This window comes from Tenrec ecaudatus, chromosome 14 (genome assembly GCF_050624435.1).
Source record: "Tenrec ecaudatus isolate mTenEca1 chromosome 14, mTenEca1.hap1, whole genome shotgun sequence".
NCBI classification, from domain to species: domain Eukaryota; kingdom Metazoa; phylum Chordata; class Mammalia; order Afrosoricida; family Tenrecidae; genus Tenrec; species Tenrec ecaudatus.
This window is the reverse complement of record NC_134543.1, coordinates 110869574-110896102: the sequence shown is the minus strand read 5'-3', so window position 1 is coordinate 110896102 and position 26529 is coordinate 110869574. Positions and strand designations below refer to the sequence as shown.

General features: G+C 42.9%; 1 protein-coding gene across 1 annotated transcript in view; it reads right to left on the bottom strand.

The window, feature by feature from the left end:
- FGF7 (fibroblast growth factor 7) overlaps positions 1–17836 on the bottom strand; it is a 57940-nt gene extending 40104 nt beyond the window's left edge. The window contains exons 1-2 of the mRNA XM_075531367.1: positions 17484–17836; positions 16341–16899 (exon numbers count right to left, since the gene is read on the bottom strand). Of these exons, the coding sequence (XP_075387482.1) occupies positions 16341–16626 (286 nt within the window). The 5' untranslated portion in view covers positions 16627–16899; positions 17484–17836. The remainder of the gene's footprint in view (positions 1–16340; positions 16900–17483) is intronic.
- Positions 17837–26529: the final 8693 nt, after the last annotated feature.

Sequence of the window (26529 nt, the reverse complement as noted above, 5' to 3'; positions counted from 1 at the left end):
TCGACCACAAAGTGGCTGTGGGGTTTGAACCGCCGATGTGATGAGCCGTCCAGGGTGTAGCCCACCGCGCTACCAGGGCGGCACTTGTTGCTCTACTCCTCCTTCATGGTTGCTTAGTTTACATTTTGATTATACTGGAACCCCAGTTTGACTAAAAGTTCTTCAGACTTAGATACCACATGAGATGACCAGTATCGATGATCACCAGCTCTTAGCAGTCACAGCCTTGTGTCAATTCCCTCTCACCTGTTGCCAAGGTTAGTCTTTTGGGACCAATAATGTATGGCAGAAGCATGTCGCTTCCAAAATTAGGTTATTAAAAAGGCTGGAGCTTCTGTCATAGGGATCTGCTCTATGATATTCTCCCTCTCACTTGAGACACTCATTCCTGAACTACCTGATGTGGCTATCCAGGCAGCCTCTGAAGAGACCTATACAGCAAGGAACTGAAGATGCTGGCCAACAACCTGCTGGGAACTGAGGCAGCCATCCACCATGGGGAAGGGCTTTGGAGAAGATCCCCCAGTCTCAGCTTGTACAGACAGCAGCTGACAACTCAACTGCAAGCTCATGAGATGTGCTGAGGCAAACCCATTCAGCCAAGTGGCTCCCAGATATCTGGCCCTCGGACAGTTAAGATAATAAATGTTTGCCATTTTCAGCTCCTGAATTTCAGGGTAATTTGTTATGCAGCAGTAGATATACAAACAAACAATATTAACCATTCAGGCCAATTTGTCGATCATGTGACTAACTGTTGTTTCCTGATGCAATTATTCCTGTTGAGTGAATCCCTACTAGCTACGAGATAAACCCCATGTTCTTAAAATGGAAAATAGTTTTCCAATACATGAGACTTTATGGAAGTTTCATGTCTCCCTGCTTCCTACCTGGACCTTGATATTCCAGAAGCACTCAGTGCCATTGAGTTGATTCTTACTCACAGCAACACTATAGGACAAGGTAGAACTGCCCTGTGGGTTTCCAGGGACGGTAACTCTTCCCAGGAATAGAAAGCCTTGGCTTTCTCCTGCATTCCAAAAGCCGTCCTTGCCGGACACATCTCCCCACTCACCACTCAGCTTATCCTCCTGCTATTTTTCCAGGAAGATGTTCCCTTTCTTCCAATCCCTTTTCTTCTAATTCCCTGCCCCAGGTTCACTTCCACTGGCTCTTAGAGGTGTGGTTTCAACATCATGTCCATTAGAAAATGTTCTCTAATTCTCCCAGTTTCTGTCAGCACCCTCTGTGGTCCCCTGGAGTCCTAAGCACCCACATTGTATTCAAAGTGGCTCGTCAGTGTTGGTCTCCCCAGGTAGACCGAAGTCCTTTTAACCCCACAGTGATTCTATTCTATATGTTTTTGAATATAGCACAGGGTGTGTGCTCAAGAAAATATTGTAATATATAATTGCCAAGGAGAACTACAACAATTTCCAGAATGTATGCCTCACAAAACATTTTTAATACATTGAGAGAGCCTGGAGCCATCGGAGGTGCCCTAGTGACACAGTGGGATCCACATTGAGCTGTCGCCTCAAGGTCAGTGGTTCAAACTCACCAGCTACTCCACAGGGCAAAAATGAGGCTATCTTGGAAACCTGAAGGGGCAGCTCCACTCGGTCCTTTTGGGGCGCTATGAAAATTAGAATCAAGTTGATGGCAGTGAGTTTGGTTTGGTTTTTGGTTTGTTGGTTTTTTGTTTTGGTTTGGTTTTGAGAAAGTGACTGAAATTGCAAATAAAGCATAAAACTGGACATATGCCTTATTTCAGAAAAAAAATTTAAGAAACTTTCAAAATTACCCCAAAAAATGTTTCTGAAAACAGAATTCTAAATATACTGCCTTTGCCTTAGCTGATCATTCTTATCCCTGCTGGCCCTTTTTCGGCTCCTTTCTTCTAATTGGGAGAGATCCAAACGGAGTAGAAAATAAATTGAGAACATAGTAATCGTGAGCAAAAGAAAGAACTGATTTGCCAGTAAACAATCTTTTTGAACTGATCCTTTAGAAGTACTTGCTAGAACAAATGAAATGAAACTGCTGTTTCGTGTGTTTGTTTTTGTGTTTGTCCGATCTGGATCCAGTGCCCACTGGAGGAGGAAAGAAACTACATGGCCCTTGTCCTAAAACTGACTTCTGTATTCTCGGAAACTAAACTGTACACATGTATGTATACCATAACATGTAGGCAGACACTTACTAATGAGCAGAAGTATAAATATTTTAATAAGTGTCAGGAATGTGTTTAAAATAAAACCAAATTGAATTTCACAGCATCTTTGGCAATTGGTAAGCAAAATAAACGAAACGTTTTTTTACTCTGACTCACAGAAAGACAGATGGGGATATTGTGTACAAGGAACGCTGGAAGACAGTTTTATTTCATCTTGAATAGAAGAATTCTGTGCCAAGTGCTTATTAGGTCACATGACAGAGGAAAACATGTCAACTGCCGATCATTCTTCTGATGCAAGTTTTCCCACCGTATGATGTAGATTAACGTTCTGTGCGATGTTCTAGATGCACCAGTGGTGGTAGAGTGATACATGTGCTGAGGACAAAATCTATTATTTTAATCATTTTTCCTACTTGGGTTCCCCTCCCACTCTCATCACTTCTAGCTGTGTGCCCGAGAGAATGTTCCCTTTAACTCTGAGCAAAAGGGCCTTCCTCTGCTCACTGAGCTTCCACCACCCTGCCAACCTTCTCCGTGTCCTCCGGGGAGTCCACTCCAACAGGGACAATGCCACAATGTTGCTGTTTTCGTTACCATCTTCAAATGACGTTCGTGATCTGCATTTTCTCCCAGGGGAAAACGTGACTGAAGACTGCCTTTCTTCTCCCTTTCCAAAGTCCCTTAGTCATGTGTATTGACGATTGGTAAACACAAAGGATCCCTGGTGGTGCTGTGGAACAAGCGTGGGACTGCTACCCACATGGTTAGTGGTTCAAACCCAGCACATGCTATTGGGGAAAAGATGACTATCTACTCTCCTTAGGATATATAGTCTCCATCTAGGTCAGAAGCACAGAGCCCACATGGATGCAGCACACCAGCCTGTGTGATCACGAGGGGTCAAGGGGACCAGGTATCAAGCACCAAAGGGGGAGAAAAAAATCATATCATCGTGAATGGGGGGAGCGCATGATGGGGACCCAATGCCCATCTGCAGACAACTGGACATCCCTTGCAGAGGGGCAGTGGGCAGGAGATGAGTCACTCAGGGTGCAGTGTAGCAACAATGAAACTCACAACCTTCCTCTAGTTCTTAAACGCTTCCTCCCCCCACTTTCATGATCCCAATTCTACCTTGCAAACCTGGTTAGACCAGAGGATGCACAGTGGTGCAGATGAGAACTGGAAACTCAGGGAATCCAGGACAGAAGAACCCCTCAGGACCAGTGGTGAGGGTGTCGCTACTGGGAGAGAAGAGGGAAGGGGGTGTAGAAAGGGGGAACCGATTACAAGGATCTACATATAACCTCTTCCCTGGGGGATGAGCAACAGAAAAGTGGGTGAAGGGAGACACCCAGCAGTGTAAGATATGATAAAATAATAATTTATAAATTATCAAGGGTTCATGAGGGAGGGGGACACTGAGGAGGGAGGAGGGGAAGAAAAATGAGGAGCTGATTCAAGGAACCCAAGCAGAAAGCGAGAGAACAGTGAGGGCCATGAATGTATAAGTGTGCTTTACACAATTGATGTATGTGTGGATTGTGATATGAGTTGTAAAAGCCCCAATGCAATGATTTTAAAAAAATTTTTAAGATATATAGTCTCAGAAACCATATGCAGAATTCCTGTGGGTGAGAATTGACTCATTGGTAGTGGGGATTAGGAAACACTGCAAGTTTAAGACAGTGCTCTTTACAGGGACCTTTTGCTTTCTAACATCTGTTACTGTGTTGACTGCACCGTGAACTCATCAGACGTATTACTTGGCTACCACCTTTTGTAACTTAAATGACCACCTAAACATTTTCAGAAAATAATCAGTCACCTCCTAATATTATGCTTAATGAACATACATAACAGACACACAAAACAGAACTGTGTATAATTTTTAAATGATAACATACATTTACCAGCAAATTTACCAAGCTGGCCAGTCTCCTAAAATTGTTTCCCTTGTGTGTAACAGACTAGTAATATGATCGCTAACAGCAAAGGGATGTTCTGATCATTAACTAGAGTGACATGAACTATTCTGAACTAACTGGAGTATTAGAAAATGTATTCTTAATGAATTATCATTTTAGTTATGTACATTTATTTATCACTCCATAAATGCTCCCAGTGGCGCATTGTCCAGTTTAGTAGAGACCACGTGAAAATACTTAGTGGCAAGAACAAGCAAAATGTACTTCTATAGACTATGGTCATTTTAATAGAGCCTGGTAAACTATTAAATCGTATTTTAAACTATCATAAAGTTGAGGCCCGTGTCCTTCACATCGCGGTGTACACTTATGCACAGCTCATTGGCGATGAATTATTGCATACTGTCAGACTAAATCCAAGCCCGTGAAGAGAAAGAAAACTAACGGAAGGCCAGTGTTAGCCACGGTCATTTTTCAAAGTCGACAGCACCTCCAGGGGCTGATTGCACAACCCGCACGGCTCTGTGTTTCTCAGGAACAGACGTCCAGGTAAACGAGAGGTCCCTGCATGGTTCCTGCCAGCTTCGTTACTCAGGAATAAAACAGGCACAGCTCCTGGGCTTCGGAGTGTCCTGGTAACGTCCCTGAAAGGGGCGATCCAGTCCCAACAGCAATAGAAGCATGTCTCATGTTAAATAATACATCAGATGGCCACCATAATCGTGTCCTGAAGGCTAATCCCATGCCTCAAAATCATTTCTCTCACTTTTTAGATACTGTTATGGGGGGTGGGGGGGGGGTGAATTCCTCACTAACAAGGACGTAACATTTGCAGTGACTATTTATGAACAGCCACTAAAGCAAAGGAGCCCTGGTAGTTCAGGGCTGAGCGCTTGGCTCCTAACCAAAGTTTGGTGGTTCAATCCACCAGCCACTCTGCCAAAGAAAGATGCGCTAGCCCCTTCCACAAAGGTTACAAGCTGGGGAAACCTCCAGGGCAATTCCACTCTGTCCTGCTGGCTAGCTGTGGGTTGGCATTGAACATGAGAACTAAAGCAGGTTACGGTTGTGATAAAAAAAATTTTTTTTAATTTAGAAAAATATCCATTTAAAAAAGGGGAACTCTACCAAAGGTATTTTAAAAACTACCTGGATGCGTTTCCATTGACACCTGGAAAGACGTTTCCATTGCCTAACCTTGCCCTGCTCTCTTAGGACCCCAAACACCACCACTGCCAATAAACTCACTGCCAGCGACTGATGCCGCCTCACAGTGACCCTACTGCACTAGTAGAACTTGAGTCTGAGACTCTGCAGGGAAGTAGAACGTCATCTTGCTCCCACAGAGGGGCGAATGGTTTTGAACCATTGACCTTATAGTGAGCAGCTCAACTAGTAACCACTATGCCAGCAGGGCTCCTCGCTGCTGGTATCTAAGTAAAGTCCTCTTAGGAGGACGACTTTTGCCTTCTCTCACTGAAGCTGCTAACCCTCCAGGTCTTCCCTTGGCTGTCATGTCCTCTCAAAGAAGACTCCACGTCCCTTCTTCTGCAGCCTGGTTAGGCAATCGCCTCTGTGCTCTGAACTCACCCCACCCCACTGGACTGTGGGCCGATTCACCACGGTGTCCTCGGGCTAGCATATGGAAGGGATCAATGGCAATTTGTTGGTGAATGAAACTATGAAAAAGGAGGTCACCAGCCTTTCCAAGTTTTGAATGTTGCTTTCGACAGAAAAGTAAGGAGGAAAAAAGGACATTGCCTGCAAGCTCCCCTCCATGAGAGCTGTCTCAGGACTCCCAAGACCAGACGAGCCAGGCCTGTGCTCAGGAATATAGTTAAAGACAGTAGAATCATCTCCTAGTGATTAGGCTCCTGGATCTAAAACAAATTAAGGGGATGGATTCAGCAACTCTCCACTTCTCCCCCGCTCACTCGCTCCCTTGCTGCATGTCCGCCCTTCAACTTTGGTCATGAGGTCTACAGGCAGTCTTACTCTTATAGTAGACAACCTCCTGCCCCAAATATCGACTCACTGCTTCCTTTCTGTGAGTTTAACTCATTCAGCTCGTACAGATTTTCCCTCTCCGTGTCCCCTTTTAAACATTGAACAGCAAGGCGGACTTTCCAACCCCACCGGCTCGTCCACAGGAGGAGGAGAAGGCTGTCTGTTCTCCTAAAGCTTTACAGCCTCAGACGCCCTCAGGAGGGTCTCTAGGAGACAGAATAGAGTCAGTGGCAGTGGGTGGTGTGCTTTGTCAGTGCATGTATTCCTTTCTTTAATATCAGCCAGGAATTATTAGTTTTTGATCAGCAGAGATTAGTGAGCAGTCAGATGGGAAGAAAGGGGGATATTGAAAATGGCCGCAGCAATTTCAGGATAGGTCTTTACTCTGCCAGGCTCATCCCCCTCCAAGGTCTTCAGTGGGATGTGTGCCTACATAAATCGTTGACTTCTGCAATAAAACCATTATTTTATCGATCCTGCAGATTACCTAGAAAGTCAAATTGGTTCTGAATGTCAAACATTTTTTTTCTGATGATAAAGATTAAAAGGGGAGAGAGGCAACCTTCCCTTTTATTTCAGCAAATCTTTTAACGTCTACCTTAAATTCTCATGAGACTATCATAATCTGCAGTCTTTTCCCTAACTAATTTTAGATTTGTAATAACGTAAGGGAGAAATGTGTTCAGCGAGTTCCACTTATTTTCCAACCTTGCACTTCTTTTGCGTTGGGCTGGGTGCTGATGCCTCGACCACTGGGACATAGAAAGTACACGACGCTAGTGCTCTAGTAGGGCGGGCCAAGTGCAAGCAGGAAGAACCAGAAGGCAAGGCAGGTGTGCTCTGTGCAGGTAGATAGACAACTGGGATATAGAAGAGAACAGGGCCTTTTCTTGGCTCTACCTCTATGTAAACTCTCAATTAAGCGAGCTCTTCAAAAAATATTGAAGCTCATTTATTAATTCTGTAGTCCTCTCTTCAGTGTATGGTGATGATTAAATTTGTCTTCTCTAAACTTCCAAATTTTAGAGTAGTTTCTGGCCAATGAATGAAACCTATTCTTTGCTGATATAATAGAAATCGCTACAAAGACTTGCTAAAATGATTCTTTTGAAAAGTAAGATGGTTTATTGTGATAGATGCATGATAGATATTCAGTCATAATGGAATGCTAAGATAGACAAGTGCATAGGAAGTGTTTTCAGTCCGTTTGTAGTGTGTTCAAATAATAACTGTTAGACACGATTTCAAATTAGGAGAATGGCCCTCTAAAGCTGTTCAGCCTTAAGATCCACTACAGATCTCTGGAGGTTAACTCAACAGCACACCCCCCCCCCAAACACAGCCCTAATGGATTCTCATCATATGCAGGACCCCAAAGGGGAAAACAACAAAATCAATGCTAACTTGGACACAATGCTTGGTGCAAGGTCATTCATAAACTAATAGGTGAGATCGATTTTAACAGTCTTTTCCTCTGGACCAAACAACTTAATTTTTGGCTCTACCAAAGATGGACACTCAATCAAGTTTGACGGAATGTAATTGAAAAGTTCTTCTAAAGGAGGGGGAGCCTTCTGTGGTCAAATAAGTCCTATGTTGTCTTCTCCCAGAACTCTTGAAGTTCACGTTCGTGCAACAGCCTTGGGAGTCTTACTCTAAGAATGTGTCCAACTCAATTTAATCTAATATTTCTCAAATCCGTTAGCCACAGAAACTGTGCTACAGGAAACCATTGTCATCTCAAGGGACACTAGTATTGTTAAAAAGGCATTTTGGAAAATACTGCCTCAAGAAAAAGTCCACACGATGAGTCGATTCTGAATTTGGTCTCAGAAACATTTTCTCAGCATTATGTGCAATTACATGTAAAGCTCAAATAGGCAGATAAAGTGCACTAAATTGCAAAAGCTCTTAACAGAATATAACAAGCATTGCCTTCAGAGATGTGAAATATGCCCATTTCTCTCGTCTAACACATACATAAAAATAAATTAGGTTTCAGGAAAACCCTCATCAATAGGATTTTAAGCACAGAATGAACAGATAGATGAAGCTTCCTGTTTGAAGAAAATCTGCAATAATCAACCTATCCCCACATAAACTCCTCTGAGCCCTGTTACTCCGATTTTCAGTTAAATTCAGCCATTAGCCTTATAACGGTGTTTTGTGTTGTGTTTTGATCTTGCACATCTTCCCTCTACGATCTTGCCAGTCCATGGAATTCCATTGCCATTATTCCTCTAGATCAGTGGTTCTTAACCTTCCTAATGCCCGCCACCCTTTCATACAATTCCTCCTGCTGTGGTGACGCCCCCAACCACAACATTATTTTCGTTGCTACTTTGTAACAGTAATTTTGCTACTGTTATGAATCGGGCGACCCCTATGAAAGGGTCTTTCAATCCCGGAAAGGGGTCGCGACCCTCAGGTTGAGAACCACTGGGCTAGGGCACCGAGAAATTTCGTTGAGCTCGACTTTATAAGAACCCGATCTGTCTAAATCCTCCGTAAATGAACAGGGCAACAACATCCATATATAAAGTCTTCTCAACTCTTCTGTGTCCCCTCTCCTGCTCACAAAGATGTTTTCTTCCTGTCTCCTCTTAGAAGGGCCTTAGCTGACAGCTCCATCAAGTACCTGGGCCTGTTCCCCTGCCGGGGAGGTGCCTGGGCCTGGGCAATCTTCACAGTCAGGTCTCCCCCATGGGCATTAAAACGCGCCCCTCTGGGACCAGATGCCTGAAAGGCAAGATTTTATTTGGGCATGTGCTATGGCTTGAATGGTCTTCCCCCACCCTGCCCCTTCCCCTCAAACACGTGTGGTGTGACTATTCACCTGTGTGGCTACACTCTCATTTGGGAATGGGTTGCCTTCGCTATGTTATGTTAGCTCACTGCCACCGAGTCAGTGCTGACTCATAGTGACCCCTGTGGGTCCCCGAAACTGTAACTGTTGATAGCTGCCAGGGTTCCGAACTGCGGATCACATCGCAGCCCAATTCATAGCCATCACCCCACCAGGGCTCCTTTTGCTTTTAATGAGACCAGCTTCGTGTGGGATGAAGCCAGTTAATCTCTTTCACAATCGATCGAAGATGGAACAAGAGGGCCAGGCTAGGGTAAGATAGACGGCGAGGCTTGAGATTTCCAAGAAATCAGGAAACTCAAACTGAAGGGATCAGGACCTGCCATTCAGAATCTGGATTCTGGCCTCCTACGCTGTGAGAAAATGAATTTCTGCTTGTTAAATACCACCCAATTGTGGTGTTTCTGTTAGAGTCTGGTGTCTAGAAAACTGAGACAGCGTGGATGTAGATGACTTTCTCTCTCTCTTTCCCACTCCAACCAAAGCGGTTTCTACCTATTGTTGCACAAAGCCATTACGATATCTGGGTAAATAACTCTAACAGCCGTCGGTTTATGAATGAGTTTGGTGTGGCATCTCTGTAAATCAGATTCAGATATAATCTCAAATGGAGATACAAGTCTTGGTCTGGAAACAGTTAAAAATGCAGTGGCTCTTTAACCTGGCTTTTCAAACCATGGGGAAGACGGTTATTTTCACGGGCCAATCTGTTTGCCTGCAGACAGACTGGGTATCATTTAGATAAGAGAGGACTGAATCTGGAAACCAATTTTAGTTAACAAGATTTTTTTTTCTCTTGACGTTACTTAAGTATGCATAACTCTTGCCATTCCTTCTGTGCGTGACATGTGACATGAGAATAGGAAAGTATTGTATTTTCACAGTTATATTGAGGGGAAAGGTACTGTGTATTTGCTACAGCGGGAAAAGTCAGGATCCATAAAAAATAATGATAAAGAAATTTGCCTTAATCTTGTGTGTTATCACAAGTTTTCAAGGAGAGCAAATCCCTAGCATCATATCCATTTTATGAATCTGGATTAATAATTTTAGACTTGGGCTTTCTGCCTCCAGGGTTTTATAAACGTCATGGGGTGGGCATGGAAGGTGTAACCGAAGGTGACTTAGTCATGGTGTTTGTAGCCCGGGCAATTCCGGAGTAAACGCATCTGAATGATGACAGTCCAGGGCCCCTGCTATCTCACTACTGGTCAGGAGAAATCCAGGCCTGACTGCAATTTTGAGACCCATTTGACTTATTCAATCCTGCAGGGAACTTAGTCACAAAAGCAACACTCATACACAGTAGTTCCAGAGCTATTGTCACAAGCATTTCTTGGCCAATTCACCAAATGCTGGAGCCCCTGGGGTTTGTCAGAGAGATCAAATAGGCCCAGAAAAGCTCCTCCATGCATCACTTAGATCTTTCTTGATCACATCTATTTCAAAATCATCAAGTGTGCCAATTAACTCTGGAGCACTCTGAGGCTTTCCAAACACCCCCAGGAGACCTGAGAAGGCTCAGGCTGAATTAGAACGCTCTCTTACCTTAAGCAGTGGTTTTTGACCTCAGCTGCATGTCAGCATCTCAGCAGAGCTTTAACAAGTACGGTTAACTGGCTCAGCCCTGCCTTCGTGGACTCTGATTTTCTAGAGTTGCAGTATCCCCAGAAAGTTTAGTGTGGTCCCCTAAGACCCTTGCTTCCTTGCCTTCAGAGTATGCCAGAATTATCTAGGTATCTTAAATTCCTAGCACCCAGGGGATGATCCAGATCAATTTAATGAGAATCCTTGTGGGTGGGATCTGGCATCATCATTTTTTTTAATACCCTAGAGGATTGTACTATCTCATCAACGTTGAGAAATAGAAGGTTCTAGAAAAGTCAGTCCTTTCGATATATGTAAAAGCAAGTCATGTGCATTCTCTTCAGTTAACTTTGGTCTCTGCCGGCTCTCAAACTAGAGGGTAAAAAGTATTGCCCCACATCCAAGTGGAGATCTCTGTGTCCTTCCCCTGGCCTCATTTTTAAATAAAGAAGGAAAACAAAACAAGTCATTTACTTGAGAGTATGCTTCATTTCTGCTCTTCTTCCAGCTCTTCACAACTGATTGGACACAAATGAACTTAAACCAGGTTTCTTTACACTTTCCACTAACTTTGGACAGCAAAGTACTATGTAATCTGTACCTATCTCTAACACACAGTACACGTGCCCCTGAAAAACTGTGTCTTGCTGTAGGGAATTAGAAAGAGTCACTGTTTGAAGGCTAGTTTGGAAGAGAGTGTCCAGGTTCAGCAGAACAGTAAGCCACTGAGCAAGAGGCCAATGTTAACAGGAGGAAAGTCAATAGAATTATGTATACTTAAGTGTTAAGTATTCTGGATGGATAAAGAAATCAAAGTACTGATTAGCTCAGAGAGGATTTACAAGAATAAGAAATGCATGTACAGCAACAAAGGTAATTATGTTAAGTACTTAATAGGTGCCAGACACTGTTGACTAAAAAAGGCAGGATAAGGCTATAAAATGAAAAATAATCCATAATGTTAGCATTTTCAAAGAATAACTAGTATCTCCTAATATGCTTCCTAAGCATTTTTTTCTTATATCGGATGATATAAGTACTACTTATATAGGATTCTATCTTGTCACTTTATCTAGGATTTAGGTTCAACTCCTTAGAGTGATCTATTATTTTTTAAGGTAAGGGTTCTTTTTGTTTTACTGGGGGAGGGAGGTTGTTGCTGTTTTTGTTTTGCTTTTATAATATGACTCCTCATTCTTTCCGCTAACTTGCAAAGAGCCATTTGGAACAGAAGCAAGCAGGCATCTTTGTATTCAGAGATGATACGTATCTTCACTAGCTACTAGCAGAGATTATTGTTGAGTGGAATTCTACCCAAAGAATTGTTGACAATTAAGCCTCTGACTTCTGCGGCCAAAGTCAAATCCAACAACATTGTTTATTTTCTTTTTGCCAATTGTTGGGCCATATCCCGTCACAGCCTAACAATCCAAAAGACACGATTGCCAAATCATTGGCCCGTTTTCAGAATGGCTACCCCTTTCTTGCTGTGGAACTCAAAATGCTCAGTTATAATGAACGCAGAGCAGACGTTCAGGACCATTAAGAAGGAACAGGTGACATTGACCATTGTCGGGAGGAGCAAACGTGTTTAGTAATTGGATGCTGAAAGCATGAGAATCATCCCGGAGGATTAGGTTCGCTGTCCCACATCTGTCCCCTGGGGCAGTTGTCGGTTGCCCGGCGCACTGCTGCCGTCTCTCACTCGGCACCTCAGTCCCCAGCTTAAACAGCAGTGTTACTTCTGTCAGGTGTGGAGTGATGGCCTCCATCTGCCGAGGAGAATCCTGGTCCAACAGGGATCTAAATTCACCCCCTGGCCTTCCCCAGGCAAGCGCTCTGACAACAGAAGCAGTGGGATTTCACCATTCATTGTCAGTCCCTGTACAATGACAGCAATTCTTTCCTTCGGCAGAATTTGAACATTTCTTTCATTTCGAATGGGGGCCTTACTCCTTTATTGCCCTTATCACCAGTTCACTGTCCGGTTTTATTGCTTCGACATTGAGCTAAGCCTAGACTTGCAGCCACCAGAGAGAGTAAGCTAAGAGGAAAATCCCTCTGTCCTGCATCAGAGAAACTGCAACCCCCAGGACAAGTTCTCCAAGGAAAACCCCTCCCTGTCAGTGACCTCCACCTGCAGCCGACCCATCTTCTGACCGCTCATCAATTCCCCTGTTCACACCGCGCCATCTTGCTTGTCAGTTCTTTGGGGTTTCCCCGTTTTGTTCTTTTTGTAATACATCTGTTCTGTTTGCTGAATGCTAGTGGAGCTTTTTCACAAGAGAGCACTACAATTAAGGCAGGACCGAAATGATAACCTCTCAATCCAAAGTCCCTTAAGTCATTTGTAAGTGCCTTAGAGAATAAGACTGAGCTCTCACATCACCCGCCCCTTCCTCCAGACCCTCCATTCACTCGCTCCACCTTCTGGAGCCAAGAGGTCACACTCAGATATGGCCCCCCCCCCCCCCACTACTCCTATCTTACAAACTTCTCATAGAGCACGTTCTGCGGTCCTCGGAGGCCCAGCAATACCCTCAAGTCACTTCTCTTTCCATTCAAATCAAAAGCACGCACAGGCTTTGGGTGACTTTATGGTAACCAAGAGAATGATTCTTCTATTCCGTGTCATTGGCATCTAGCTTGTGCAAAATTTATCTTCCAACGCCTCGACATCTATCCCATCTTGAAGACCTCCAAACAAGCGAGTTTCACAGTCTGTTGATAAGTGTGTAGTACCCAAACACTGAAAATACAACTCAGACTGACTCTGATCCTTGTCACTTTGCTAAACTCTGCTGCTCTGTCTACTAGAGAACCCCCATTACCCTCTTCTCTCAGCTTCATGAAAACTAGAAGGAAGCATTTTTGTCTATTTGGTCACTTATTCGTTCGATTATTATTGGGGAATGTAAAAAGACAACGCTTCTAATTTTGTATTTTCAGATTTCTCATCTTGCTTAAAAAGAAAAACAAACTCTGCTGAGCACTTTGTTCATGACAGACTTTCCTAATGAATAGCTTGCATAGGCTTGCTATTCACAGGATGGAAACATGGGTTTCAGTTTCTAACATGACCATTTGCACTTGTCGGTATGGGGTATTAGTTCCTAAATATTAATAAAGATGCCCTTAAATATTAGAGAGTGACTATCAGAATTCTATTCTAATAGGTTATTCTTCATTCAGTCTTCCCGGGAGGATTTCCTCTTATACCTCAGGATTTCTTATTGACAAAAGGGACTTCTATGGACAATGGAGAAGCCCTGTTGGCGTCTTCTGCAACAGGATACTACCATGTCTTGGCAACAATTTTAGGGTTTCCATATTGGATCATAATGTGGGTTTCCCTGTCCAGAATCAGGACAGAATCCCTTACCAAATCAAGACAGTGTGCCCAATACAGCCTATGAAAAACCGTATAGAGGTGAAGGTTATTTGCATAGGACATACCGTATATTTTAGAGTATATTCTTTTTCCGAGATTCTAATCCATAACAATATAGGCTGACTCTCTTGCTTCTTTTCTTTTTATTTTGAGTTAGTGCTAGGGAAGAGATGCTGGCCTTATGATTACTCAAGATTAACACTAAATTCAGGAGCCCCGGTGTCCCAGTGGTTAAGGGTTCAACTGCTAACAGAATAGTTGGCAGTTGGAACGCACCAGACCCTCCCAGGGGAGAAAGCTGGGCCAGGGGGCTTTCAAGAAGATGGGAGCCATGGGAATGCTATGGGGCAGTTCTATGGGGCCCTGTAGCGCTGCTGTGAGTCGGAACTTGACGGCACTGGATTGGGGTTTCAGCTTGGGTCAGCCAGCACTCAATTATATTCCAGACTATAAAACAACATTAGCCGTTTGTGTATGTGTACACATACCTGAGTTTCATAGTTATAAGACAGTATAACCTGAACAAAATTAAACTTCCATATGTGAATGTAGTTCAGGTGTGTATTTTTTAATAGAAAATAACTATCCATTCTGTTCCGTTTCATTGGATTTCACACCTGATTTTTCACTTCTTCATTATTTGATAAACAGCATTGAAAAGTCATCAGTGTGTAGAAGAATTCTACAAGGTTTAGGTTCGATCGCCATCATACTGATACAACTGATAATTAGTTTGGACGGTTCATTTGGTCACTGAGGTACTATTCACTTTCGCCGCCTTCAAGTTTGTGCTGGTTACATAATGGGTTCTGAAGTGTCCTGACCTTTGAGTTCCATAGTCTGTGGGGTAGAGTTGGACAGACTACAAGAACTGGAATAGATGTGTCTGGGAAATCATCTCATGTTTTACAGGTGAAAAAATCAAGGATTGAAAACATGATTAAATGTTTCCAGAGTCATTCACAGACAGGGGTTGGCCCTCCGCCAGGACTCTGTCCTCTGTACAAAGTTTCAATTATGCACAATAAATCTTAGTAACACTTAAGGAAATTGATTTTAAGCCAAGCTCTGTTGCTCACGAAGGAGTGGATATCCACAGAAATTTCCCTGCAAGTCATTGTTTCTTCAGCTAAACTTCAATATAATCAAAACAATCTTCTAGGACTAACATGATATCTTTATTAATAATAGTCGTCATAAAACCTTACTTGACTGAGGTACATTGAAATGACTTTAACATTCTATATCAAAACAGCTTTAAAAAGCCTTTCATTTCCGTTATCAGAAATATAATTCCCCATTATTTTAGAAGTCTGAAAGTCATTCATTAAACAGACAGTGAAAGTTTTAATATTTGGCATACAACTGTGTTAATCATGTGGTACCATTGATCTCATATATTGTTTTCTGTCAAATTGAACACACATAATACATGAATGTGATATACTAATAATGTTCATGTACTAACAATGCAAACAAGTTTATTGTCCCTTAGAAATTTTAAACCTTTAGCGTATATAGTGCAGTGCTATAAAATTAAATTTAATACTATTGTAATTGGTTATTAATATTAATTGCTAAATAATCCAGTCTTGATATTTCAACATAAAAAACTGATTTCAGGGAAAACATGAAACTATTACATTAAAAATCATAGAATTAACCTGTTTTCCAACTCACTGTTATTTCCTCACATTTTTATATCTCCTAAGACAACACAGAATGTTTGCGGCATAGAAGATTTAGATAAAGGAAATGCTTAGAGAAATCTACTTTTAGCCTATGTAGATAATTTTAAAAGGTAATATGAGCTCATTATAACATAAACTGATAAGGGTACCACAGATTCCCTTCTGCATTATATCCATATACAATTGCACAAATCACCAAAGGCATGTTTTCCCTTTTAGCATAGAAATATTTCATGGAAATATTCTTTAAAAAGAAATAAGATCAATAAAAAAATACCAATTCCCTATGCCTCAGACTAGTTATAAGTATCCCCTCCCCTCCCCCAGTGAGCATTTACTGAATCCTGTATTAGGACTCCAAATAAGTTCTGCTGCAAGATAATCGATCACATTTGGGGGTGAATAAGAGTATTTACATTTTGTTTAGCTGATGAACATTTTGAGCTTATGCTTCCAAATTGCCTCAGCTTATCCACTGAGATCATAAACATTCACAGATCTGCCCTGTTGCTGGAAATGGCTTTAGGGACACAGAGCGATGCTCACAATGTTAAAGCGTCAGAAGGTGGTTTTTAACTTGTCCTTCCCCACTCAAACAAGGAGGAGGGAGAGCATGTCTCATCTAATCATTCCACCTTTCCCAGACGGCGCAGCTCCATAAGCAGGGATTTAGGAAAAAGGCTGTACTTACTGTAATTGTTCTTCATCTCTTGGGTCCCTTTTACTTTGCCTCGCTTATCAATCCTCAGATACCACTGTGTTCGACAGAAGAGTCTTCTTACTCTTATGTCCCCTCCTTCCATGTAATCATAACTTCTTGTATGTCGCTCGGGGCTGGAGCAGTTCACATTTGTAGCCATTTGCTCTGCGGTCATGTCATTGCAAGCTAAAGATGGAGCGCCCACGAGACAGATAATGTGGAAGCATGATCTGTACAGCAAAGTTGGCAGGATCCATGTCAGTATCCATTTGTGCATTATAGTGTAGTGCTCCGGGGGTGCATGAATAACATAATGAGAAACAAATCTTGAGTTGATTGTTGCTCCTAGGTCATTGACCCCGTCCTATCTGTGAACTGCCGATTGATTTCAGACCGAGTACTTGCTTTTTCCCAACTCTCAGCCTTATCCTGCTTCAGGTTCCTGATACAAACACAGGATTCCTCCTTTGGAAAATGCTCTGTTGGTATATCCTTATAAAAACAGGTTGCACTCAGCTCACTTGCTGCGATGCTGTTTGCTACTTGACTTCTGTTTGCAATGAGAGATTAAGAATGGGAAGGGAAGAGACAGGAAGACGAAAAAGTGTATCACAAACTTCAGTAGGCAAATTGTACTATAACTTACAGGGCAGCATTCACTTCGGAGGTACATTCAAAACAGCTCTCACATCTTTAGCCCTGTGCACAGAGCTTCGAAAGGTATGCACTAATAGAGATCGATCAGAATACATACGATTTTATCACTCGCTTCTCTTGTTATTTTGCATGAAACATCATACAGTTAGAGCTTATTTAAACCCACTTTTAAACTTACTATGAACAATGTGCAAATGCGTGCCCTACTTTTCTTTATTATATGCTTTTACATTTGTGGTTAACCAATTATCCCCCTCCCCCCCCCCCCAACTGCTCCTATTTCTCAAATTAAATGTCAAGATTTCTCTGGAGAACTTCAACTTTATCTTTATGTAAATTCTACAGCCTGATTGTTATGGAGACACGTCTCAAAAATCTGGTAACTTTACTTATCCTCTTAGTGCAAAAAGCAGAGAAACATATAAACTAGTGGAACACATTCAGCATGATTTTAAAAGACAAATAACCGTAACTTACTTGTTCTGTTGATAACAGCTGGATGCACGAGAATCCCATGTCTGTCGTCTGCCTTGTGCAACTTGAGCCTCTGTACTGTAGCTGCAAACTATTTCTCAGCTGAGAAAGTCTCCAGAAGAATCATAATTGTTTCCATAAATCAACAGGCAAGAGGCTTTTCCCTGTGTGTGTGAGCGCGTGTGTGCTTGCTTGTGTGTGTGTGTGGAGCCTCTTATTCAGGGCTTTTCAATAAATACCTATGCTGACCTCATTGGGAGCAATTAAAACGTAACCAGTGAGCTGTTAGTTGAGTGTAACAGCAAGCGTAAGAGGACGTTTACATAGTAGCCGACGGTCATCAGAGGGAGCTATGAACATAGTTTATGCTAAAATCCACAAGAGGGTACCTACTTACGGAGAAACGGATCTCTGATTCTGAAGTCTTGCAAGCGGGAAAATGATCTTTTTTTAAAAAAAATCCTGTACCACAGAACAGTTGTGCATACTTTGAAAAGTATTTCAGCAGATGGGGGGGGGGCCTCCAAAACCTCGTGGGGGGGGGAGGCCATTAACCTTTCATTCTGTTTTCCCCCGAAGTATTTGAAGCCTCCGCATATATTTGAAAGATTAATTAGTAAGAACAGTTTTCATAGCTTTAGTACACAGGCATGCTTTTCTGCTCCGACTCCTTAAGGTTAGAAAAACGTCCTCATTTGCATTATGCACTCATGTCTGAGTGTCTTAAAGCATCCTATAGCTTCTGATAGAGAAAAGTCTAAATTGCACCATAAGTATAATTTTTATGTTTCCTATTTCTGGACCTAAAGTGAGAAGACTGGGGTTCTTATTTGAGTTGGGTCACTGATTAGCAATGTGACCCGGGGCAAGTCGTTTGCCATTCCCGAGTCTCGGCCCCCACACGTGTAAAAATGAGTCTAAGCGGTCCTATGCTGCCTTTGAATATGAAAATGCTGTGATTTGTGATGTATCTAACTATTCCTGTAAGGAAGATGATATGTCATTTAAAAAATAATTATTCTTAAATAGAAATTGTTTTTTTCTTTAGGGACTAATGGTTTACTCTTACCTCAGTGAGAACATCAACACAACAAATAAATATTAACTTAGGGGTAGCATTGTAAGAGCTATGAAGCAACACAAACAGACAAAATATCTCCCCGCTATCAATTCTGTTCTGACTCATAGCAACCCTCCCGGACAGAGCAGAGCTGTCCCCTTTGTTTTCCTGAGGCCACGCATCTTTACGGGGACAGAAAACCTCGTGTGGGTTCAAAATGCCAACCTTGCAGTGAGCAGCCGAATATTTAACCCACTACAGCTAATGTAAGGTGTTTGCGCTCCTGTTTAGCTTATAGTCCTGTGCATGTGTTTAAACATAATTGGTGCCGAATAATTGCATTATTGATGTAAATCAATATTTAGATATGCATTTTGAAGCTTTCTTTCCCAACGTATTTCTCTCTCTCTCTCTCTCTCTCTCTCTCTCTCTCTCTCTCTCTCTCTCTCTCTCTCTCTCTCTCTCTCTCTCTCTCTCTCTCTCTCTCTCTCTCTCTCTCTCTCTCTCTCTCTCTCTCTCTCTCTCTCTCTCTCTCTCTCTCTCTCTCTCTCTCTCTCTCCTTCTGTACTTGCAATGCACTAAATTACCACCAGGTGGTGCATATAGACCAAATAGGATTAAATCCTTTCCATTGATTCCTTTTATGTGATTTGTTATTTCCCTTTGTGTTTCTGTTTTGAGGGAACAAAGTCAAGAGTACCGAATAGGTTTTAAAGTATCCCATTACTCTTTAGGCACCAAGTATTGAAAATTGTAAATTTATTACAGCAAAGGAAAATGAGCTTTTTCTATAATTTTATCTGTTGAAGGCTAGATGGCTGCAAAACATTTTATCATGCATTTCTCTAAACGGAGCAGGTATCGAGAGTACGATATGATGCTACTGTGTTGCGAATCATGCCCACTAGTTTGGTGGGCAAAATAATGAGCAAGGGTTAAAGCTTTTAGAGTCATTGTCCCCCTCAAAAGAAATGAAAATTAACCATCAGTTCAAGAGCTACTAAATCTTTGCATTCTACACTTAACCCACAAGATTTTAAACCAAGCTATCAATAGAATAGAATAGAATTAGTATTTGCTACGTACGATGCTCAAGACTGAAATAAATGGATGATGTGTTCGCGGAAGAGTGTGTACCAGAGTCAGTTTCAACTCCTACTGACTCGTTAGGACAGAGCAGAACTGCTCCCTTAGGGTTCCCAAGACTGCCATTATTACAGAAACAGTGGTGGTGAGGGTTCACACCAAAGCACGGACCTTTCAGGTAGCAGCCACGTGCTTAACCACTGCGCCACCAGGGTTCCGTGAAGAGCGCTTCCAAAGCCCACGGCCTCCGAGCAGTTTTGACGCACACAACCCCATAGGACCGAATAGTAGCACCAGGGGGATTCCTAAGGCTGTGAATATTCCTAGGGGATCCCTGTTGGTTTTGTCAGTTAAGCCTTGGGCTGCTAACCACAGGGCTGGAGGTTCAAATCCATCAGCTGCTTAGCAGAAGGAAGATGAGGCTGTCTACTCCTGTAAAGACTGGCAGTCTCAGAGACCCGATGTCACAGTGACTCAGAAGTGACTTGAGAGCAGTACGCAAATCTTTGTCAGAGAGGCCTGCCACATCGTTCTCTGTCTAGCCGCTGGTGGGTTCGAACCGTTGACCTTATGTTAAACACTGTGCCATCAGGGCTCCTCAACAGTATCAGGCGCTCCCTTAAAATCATATAGCATTCCCCGTGAACTTGGACACCGAGAATGAAACTTTGACCTGGGCACTCGCTACTCCATTATTTGAAAATGTGATTCTAATCATGTCAATGAAGAGACTGATTTCAATAAGCAAACTGGATGAGGGATTTAAATATTTAACCATTAGTTTCTTCGTGGAGAATAATTCATTCATCATGGGACAAGAACTTGACGGAGACCTCCCCCCATGCCTTTGTGGCACGTGCTCGTCGAGAGAGATTCTCCATGAACTAAGAGAAACTCTAGAGATCTCCAGAGATGCTGGCTCATCCTTGCGAGGACGGCGCAGCCTGAGCAGTGCTTCACGCTGCTGCACACGGGCGCACGCAACAGCCACGAGAGAGGGTCCAAGGAGCCCTCGGGGTGCACCAGTTAGCGCTCCGCAGCTCATCAGATCGGTGGTTCAAACTCACCAGCTGCTCGGTGGAAGTAAGATGACACAATCTGCTTCAGAAAGGATTTACGGAATCTTGGGACCCCTGTGGGGTAGTTCCACCGGGGTCGATCCACCCTAACTGTAAACTAAATAGCTGCGGGTTTGGGGGGTTGATTCCCCGCCTCCAGTGTTCTTAGTAGTAACAAATGATATCAACAGCTGTTTATTGGAATGCACAATAATGCCACTCTCTTCAGATGTTTGAACCCCCTCTTACAGTAAGTCTCGGCTGCGCACCTGAGGCTGCCTTGCGTCAGCGCCAACCCAGAAAAGCCCTGGAGGATAAAGCACAGCAACAGCAACGGCACTGGTACCTGAGAGGACGGGAGAACCGCCCCTGGGAATTTCAGGGACTGCAACCCCTCACCGAAGTAGAAAGCCCTGTCTTTTCTCCCAGAGGAAATCGCAAGAAGCAGAAGCACATAAATACCTGAAAGAATAGTCTTTCCTTTGTTGCTTCTAGATTGTTTGAGTTGGCTTCATTTTCCATGAGAAAAATTGCTCACCTTTTGAGCGTTAAATTTGTAAAACAAAGGATTGTTAAAAAGTGACTTTTTGCTGGTGTCCTTTGAACGGAAAGGCTAGCTTCTGGGATTGTTCACAAAGAATCAATGCCAAATACTCCTTCTAGTGTGATTTGGAGATAGAATATGTGAAAAGACTGCAGAGAATTTGTTTCAAGTCATATCATGAAAACATTAGACAGGTGTTAAAAGAGTAATCGAGCATTTACTTTAAACTTAAACAAACTCCCCTATTATCATTCAGCCCCAACGAGGTCAATGTTAGAAAAATAACATTTGATTAATGGGTTCCACATACTAACACTTAATTTTAAACCTGTGATTCTTCACAGTTATGTGTCATATAATAGAGAAGACTATCATGAAACATTTTCACTATCTTCTACCCTGTTGCTTATCTTCCAGTTTCCATCACTCCCCCCAAATATAGGTAAACATTGTTGTCCATTTCCTTCTATGAGGGGTACCCCCAAAACGGAATTGCTCTGGGCAAAGCAGAGCTTTCATAGTGCATGCACATTTTCCCCACTAGGCGAGCAGTGAGTAACTTGCTCTGAGTCAGTGCACCCAGTGACATCGCCTGGGAAGGTTCTCTCTGGTCACAGTGAATTTTTTCATGAGAGCAGTTTCACTTGAACCTCGTTTTTTGTGATGGCTAATCTAAGAGAACAGTGCGTGGCTGTGAACTTTTGTTTCCTGCTCAGGGAAAATGCCACAGAAACTGTTGTGATGTAGAACACAGCTTACAAGGGCAGCGCTATGGATAAAACTCAAGTGTACGAGTGGTTTTCTCATTTCAAAAAAAAGATGAAATGTCGTTTGATAACCAGCCTTCTTCTGGGCGTCCCTCAATTACCCATATGGACAAAAATGCCCACTCCTGGTGCATTTGGAGTTCATTTCACTGGGTCAGACTGTTAAGCAAGCTTTCTAGTTAGGAGTTATGGAAAGATTGTATAGCAGTGTGAGAAAAAAGGGCCTGATTTGTGGCAGATGAGGGACTGTTTTTGCCACAACAATGTACCTGGTCATGCAGCTATCTCAGTGCACCAGCTTTTCGCAGAAAACAGCATGTCTCTCTTGCTCCAGCCCCTGACTCACCTGACCTCACTCTGTGCAACGCCTTTTTGTTTCCATGCTTGAAGAGGGACATGAACAGACAGCGATTTGATGACATACATGAGGTACAGAAAACACGAGGGAGGTGTTGTCAGTGTTTCCAAGAATGGAATCACAGATTTGACAAATGTATTAAATGTAATGGAGAGTACTTTGAAGGAATAAAGTTGTTTTGTAAAAAAAAAAAATTAAAATGCATAGCTTTGTAAATAAATTTCCATTTTGGGGGATACCCCTTGTATATATAAAGGCAAATTAAATGCACACGCATATGTAGTTTTCCCCTTGTGAGTTAGTTTATTGTGTCAACCTGGCCGATATACACATGTGGGATTAATTGAAAGGCGGAGGGATAAATGGCTCTGTGAGCCTTGCCTTTCTAGTTCTTAGGTCACTTGCTTTGTGATGGTCACAGTAGAGTGCAGCTGCCTTAGCAGGTCCCTGCTTCAGCTGGCAAGACTCACTTCCTATAAGACATCCCTGAGAAGAAGCCACATGGACCTACCCCATGCAGCCCTGGGTGCTGGAGCAGCCGTGTGGAGACCCCTACCAGCGCTGAGATGTTTACACATTCACTGATTTGGTTTTACTCCTGAAGTCAGCATCATTGTGTCTGTTTTGTGAGATGGAGGAGGACTTTGTGGACTGGTGTTGGACATATGGGTTAATGGTTTACTGTTGGACTTATGGGCTCTGGCAGCACTGGGTTGGGATATTTTCTTGATGCGCACTTAACCTTTACATAAAACTCTCTCTTATAAATCAATTTCTGTGGATTTGTTTCCCTAAAGTACCCAGACTAATACACCTTGTTACATAAAATGCAACATATCATACAAGCTATTTTACATCTTCCTCTATGTAAAAATATCTATTTAAATTTTAAGAAGTGTTCTATATTTTAAAAAATTTTATAGCTGCACAGTATTCAGCAAACAGCTATATCACACGACATTTTACCAGCCCTCTATTAATGAACATTGAATTTTCCCAATCCTTTATACTTAAAAACAAATGGTATAATAAATGAAATTGCAAATGTATCATCTTATGCAGAGCAAGTTATATTTTCACAATCGAGCCCCAAAAGTGAAATGTCTGGGGCAAATGGTCTATGTCTTACTTCTTCGTAGCCATTGCCCATTTAAGGTGTCCTGCTGGTTCCGCCGGGAAAGCATTGACCTATTAACCACAAGGTCAGCCGTTCAAACCATTAGCTACTCCAAGGGGGGAAATGAGTTTACCTGCTCCTGTAAAGATTTACAATCTCAAAAAAACACAAAAAACCATATATAAAGTCGCTATGAATCAGGGTCAACTTGATGGCAATGGTGTGGTTTGGGTTTTTGGTACTGCCAAAAATTTAATCCAGTCGAGGTGACTGGACTAGCTTAACCACTCCACCGGCAGTGCATGAGGATGTCTGTTTGCTCCACGGAGTGATTGTCAGCCTTGAGGACACTTGTCAATCTGGTAGGTGAAAACAGCGCTTCTTTATAGTTATCTTTTCCCTTGTCTTTCTAGGAGAAGGTGATTGTCCCTGACAAGTATTATAAAGAAAAAGTACAAGGGGTGTCAACAAGTGTTGCTACTAGGATTCTACTTCTCACCCACGTGGCTTTGTTCCAAACCAAACATGTTTGCACGGGTCTCTGTAATCAATGCATGCCTGTAGACGAGTTCTCCTCGTTAGAGCGCCTTCAAATAACAGTACAATCAAAACAGTGGTTTCCAGGATTTCTGCTGGGCCAGTTAAATTCAAGACCGAGAGGTCAGCTCAGCAGGTGATGGCATCTGTTTGGGGGGGGGGTGTTGGGGGGATCGCAAAGGGGTGTCCTTGAAAGATTTTCCTGAAAGACACAAGATGGTCACGGGAGCATATTTTGAAATTGTAGAGAAACTGAAAACTGCATTGGAGAATTGAAGGCCAGGAAAATGGCCCTGAGGACTTTCTCCCCATCGAGACACGGTGCCTGCCCACTCTTCCCGGGTGGAAAGGGCTGTCCTGTGAGCGTTATCTTGGGAAATGTTCTCCCATCACTCTACCGTCCTGATCTTGCCCCTTCGGGCTTCTTTTTGTTCCCCAAACTCAAAGAACATTGAAGGGGAAGATGATTTAAGTCCCTTGAGGATGCCAAAACTACTGTGTTCCATGGTACGAATCTAAGAGTCCAGATTCTTCAAAGAAGAGTTATCAGCCATAAACCGAGACCACAGATACTGAGTCACTTCTGAGCCACAGGGACCCTACAAAGGGGTTTCTGAGGCTGTAAATCTTTATGGGAGCAGGAGATGGCCTCATCTTGGTTCTTCAGAGCAACTGGCAGGCTTGAACTGTTGACCTTTCTGTTACCAGTCCAATGTTTATCCAACAGCCAGGGAAGGGTTGGCTATCTTGTTGAATAAAGCCACTCTGTTTTTATAGCAGTACTTTTGTGCTTACCCTCATTCATGGTGCTCTGAGTGTCTAATGATAGGATTCCCCTGTGCCAGTGCCAGGACAGACACAACTTCAGGGCTGCACCCCAGAGGGAGAGTTCTCATGCATGTACAAAGACTCCATAATGAAAGGCAAACACATAACCTTTTCAAAAACAAAACCACCAGTGTGGCCCTAGCAGAGAGAATAAGAAGAGCTAGGGGTCATGGGGAGACTGGAGAGACGGGCAGGTTCAGCCCATTCCATCCAGTCTGCGTCACGTAAAGTGGTTTGATCTCTATTCTCAGGACAATAAGTCACGATTGCATTTTAAGCACAGAGTACACGGTCAGATTTGGATCCCTGCTTCTCTGTTCTGGTGCAAACGGAATTCGTTTCTTTGGACGGAATACATTTACAAACTACTAATTGTGTCCGTCCAAATTTCTCCCCCATAAAGATAAGCAATCTTTCAGAAAGAAAGGAGAGTCGAGCCATGCACACGTCCTGTTTTGAGTAAGGCCTGAGCCAACTCAAAAGATTTGAGGGGCATGTTGTGAAAAGAAGAGAAGTCTAAAAAAGTGCCTAAGAAGCATCCCAGGGAACATGAGACCGTGAAGCATGGAGTGGAGTCTGTGGGTCCAGCAGCGGGGTCTCAAGTCCGTATGCTTCTGACAGAGCCCCAGCGAACCAGAGAGTTGGCAAACGCTGGAGAATAGGGCTGCTTCATGTGTCAAACAAATGAGCTCCTAGGCACCCCTTGTACCAATGACTCGCATTACAAAAGCTCCTGGAAGCAGCAGGGAGCTCAGAGTTGAAGGAACTCGGAACTGTAATCCCTTCCAAATGACTCAGAGATCAATGGCCTAACCCTGGATGCCAATGTTTTGAAGAGAAAAAGGAAACCTAAGAACAACTGAGACCAAGTTTTCCACTAACCTGGGAGGGTGGGAGTCTCAAAACTCAAGTGAGATTGATTGAGAAACATAAAACGTACTGGTTGCTTCTTGCTTATCTGAGACTGTGGCCCAAGATTTATTTCTATTACTTGCCCCACAATTATCCTTAATTGTGCCCTACGCAATCCACAATTATCATCATCTTGTCTTCTGTCAGTTCCATAAACTACGGATTACATCATACATCCGATATTATTGCCCCTCCTTGGTTCATCTACTTAACAGGTATTAATTGGATGGCTACAACATGCCTGTTTCTTGTGCTACCTTTTCGCAGATACAAAAACACAACAAAAAAATTCACTGCCATGAGTCAATTACAGTACACAGCAACTCTACAGGACAGGGTAGAATTGCCCGTGAAGGTTTCTAAGACTGTAACTCTTTACGGGAGTAGAAAGTTTCATCTTCCTCCCACAGAGCTGGCTGGTGGCTTCAAACTGCTGACCTTGGAGTTAGCAGTCCAATCATAACCACTATGCCTCCCAGGTCCCCTTTTGTAGATACACCGGTGAATAACCCAGAGAGATTTCCTACCATTGTTGAGTGTGCATGCCAGGGAGAGAACAAAGGAGCATATCTGAAGTGAACATGAGGATTCAAACAAGACGTTGAAGAGGGCACCACAGGAGCAGAGACTTAAATAAGGTAAGACCTACTCTGAAAAGGCAAAACTGAACTTCTGGAAAACAGAAAGACCTCTGTGTGTTTGAGAATTGAAAGGAGGCAGTGTGACTGAAGTGCACGAGAAAGGGAGAACCATGAGAGATGAATGAAGCTGAAGAGACAGGC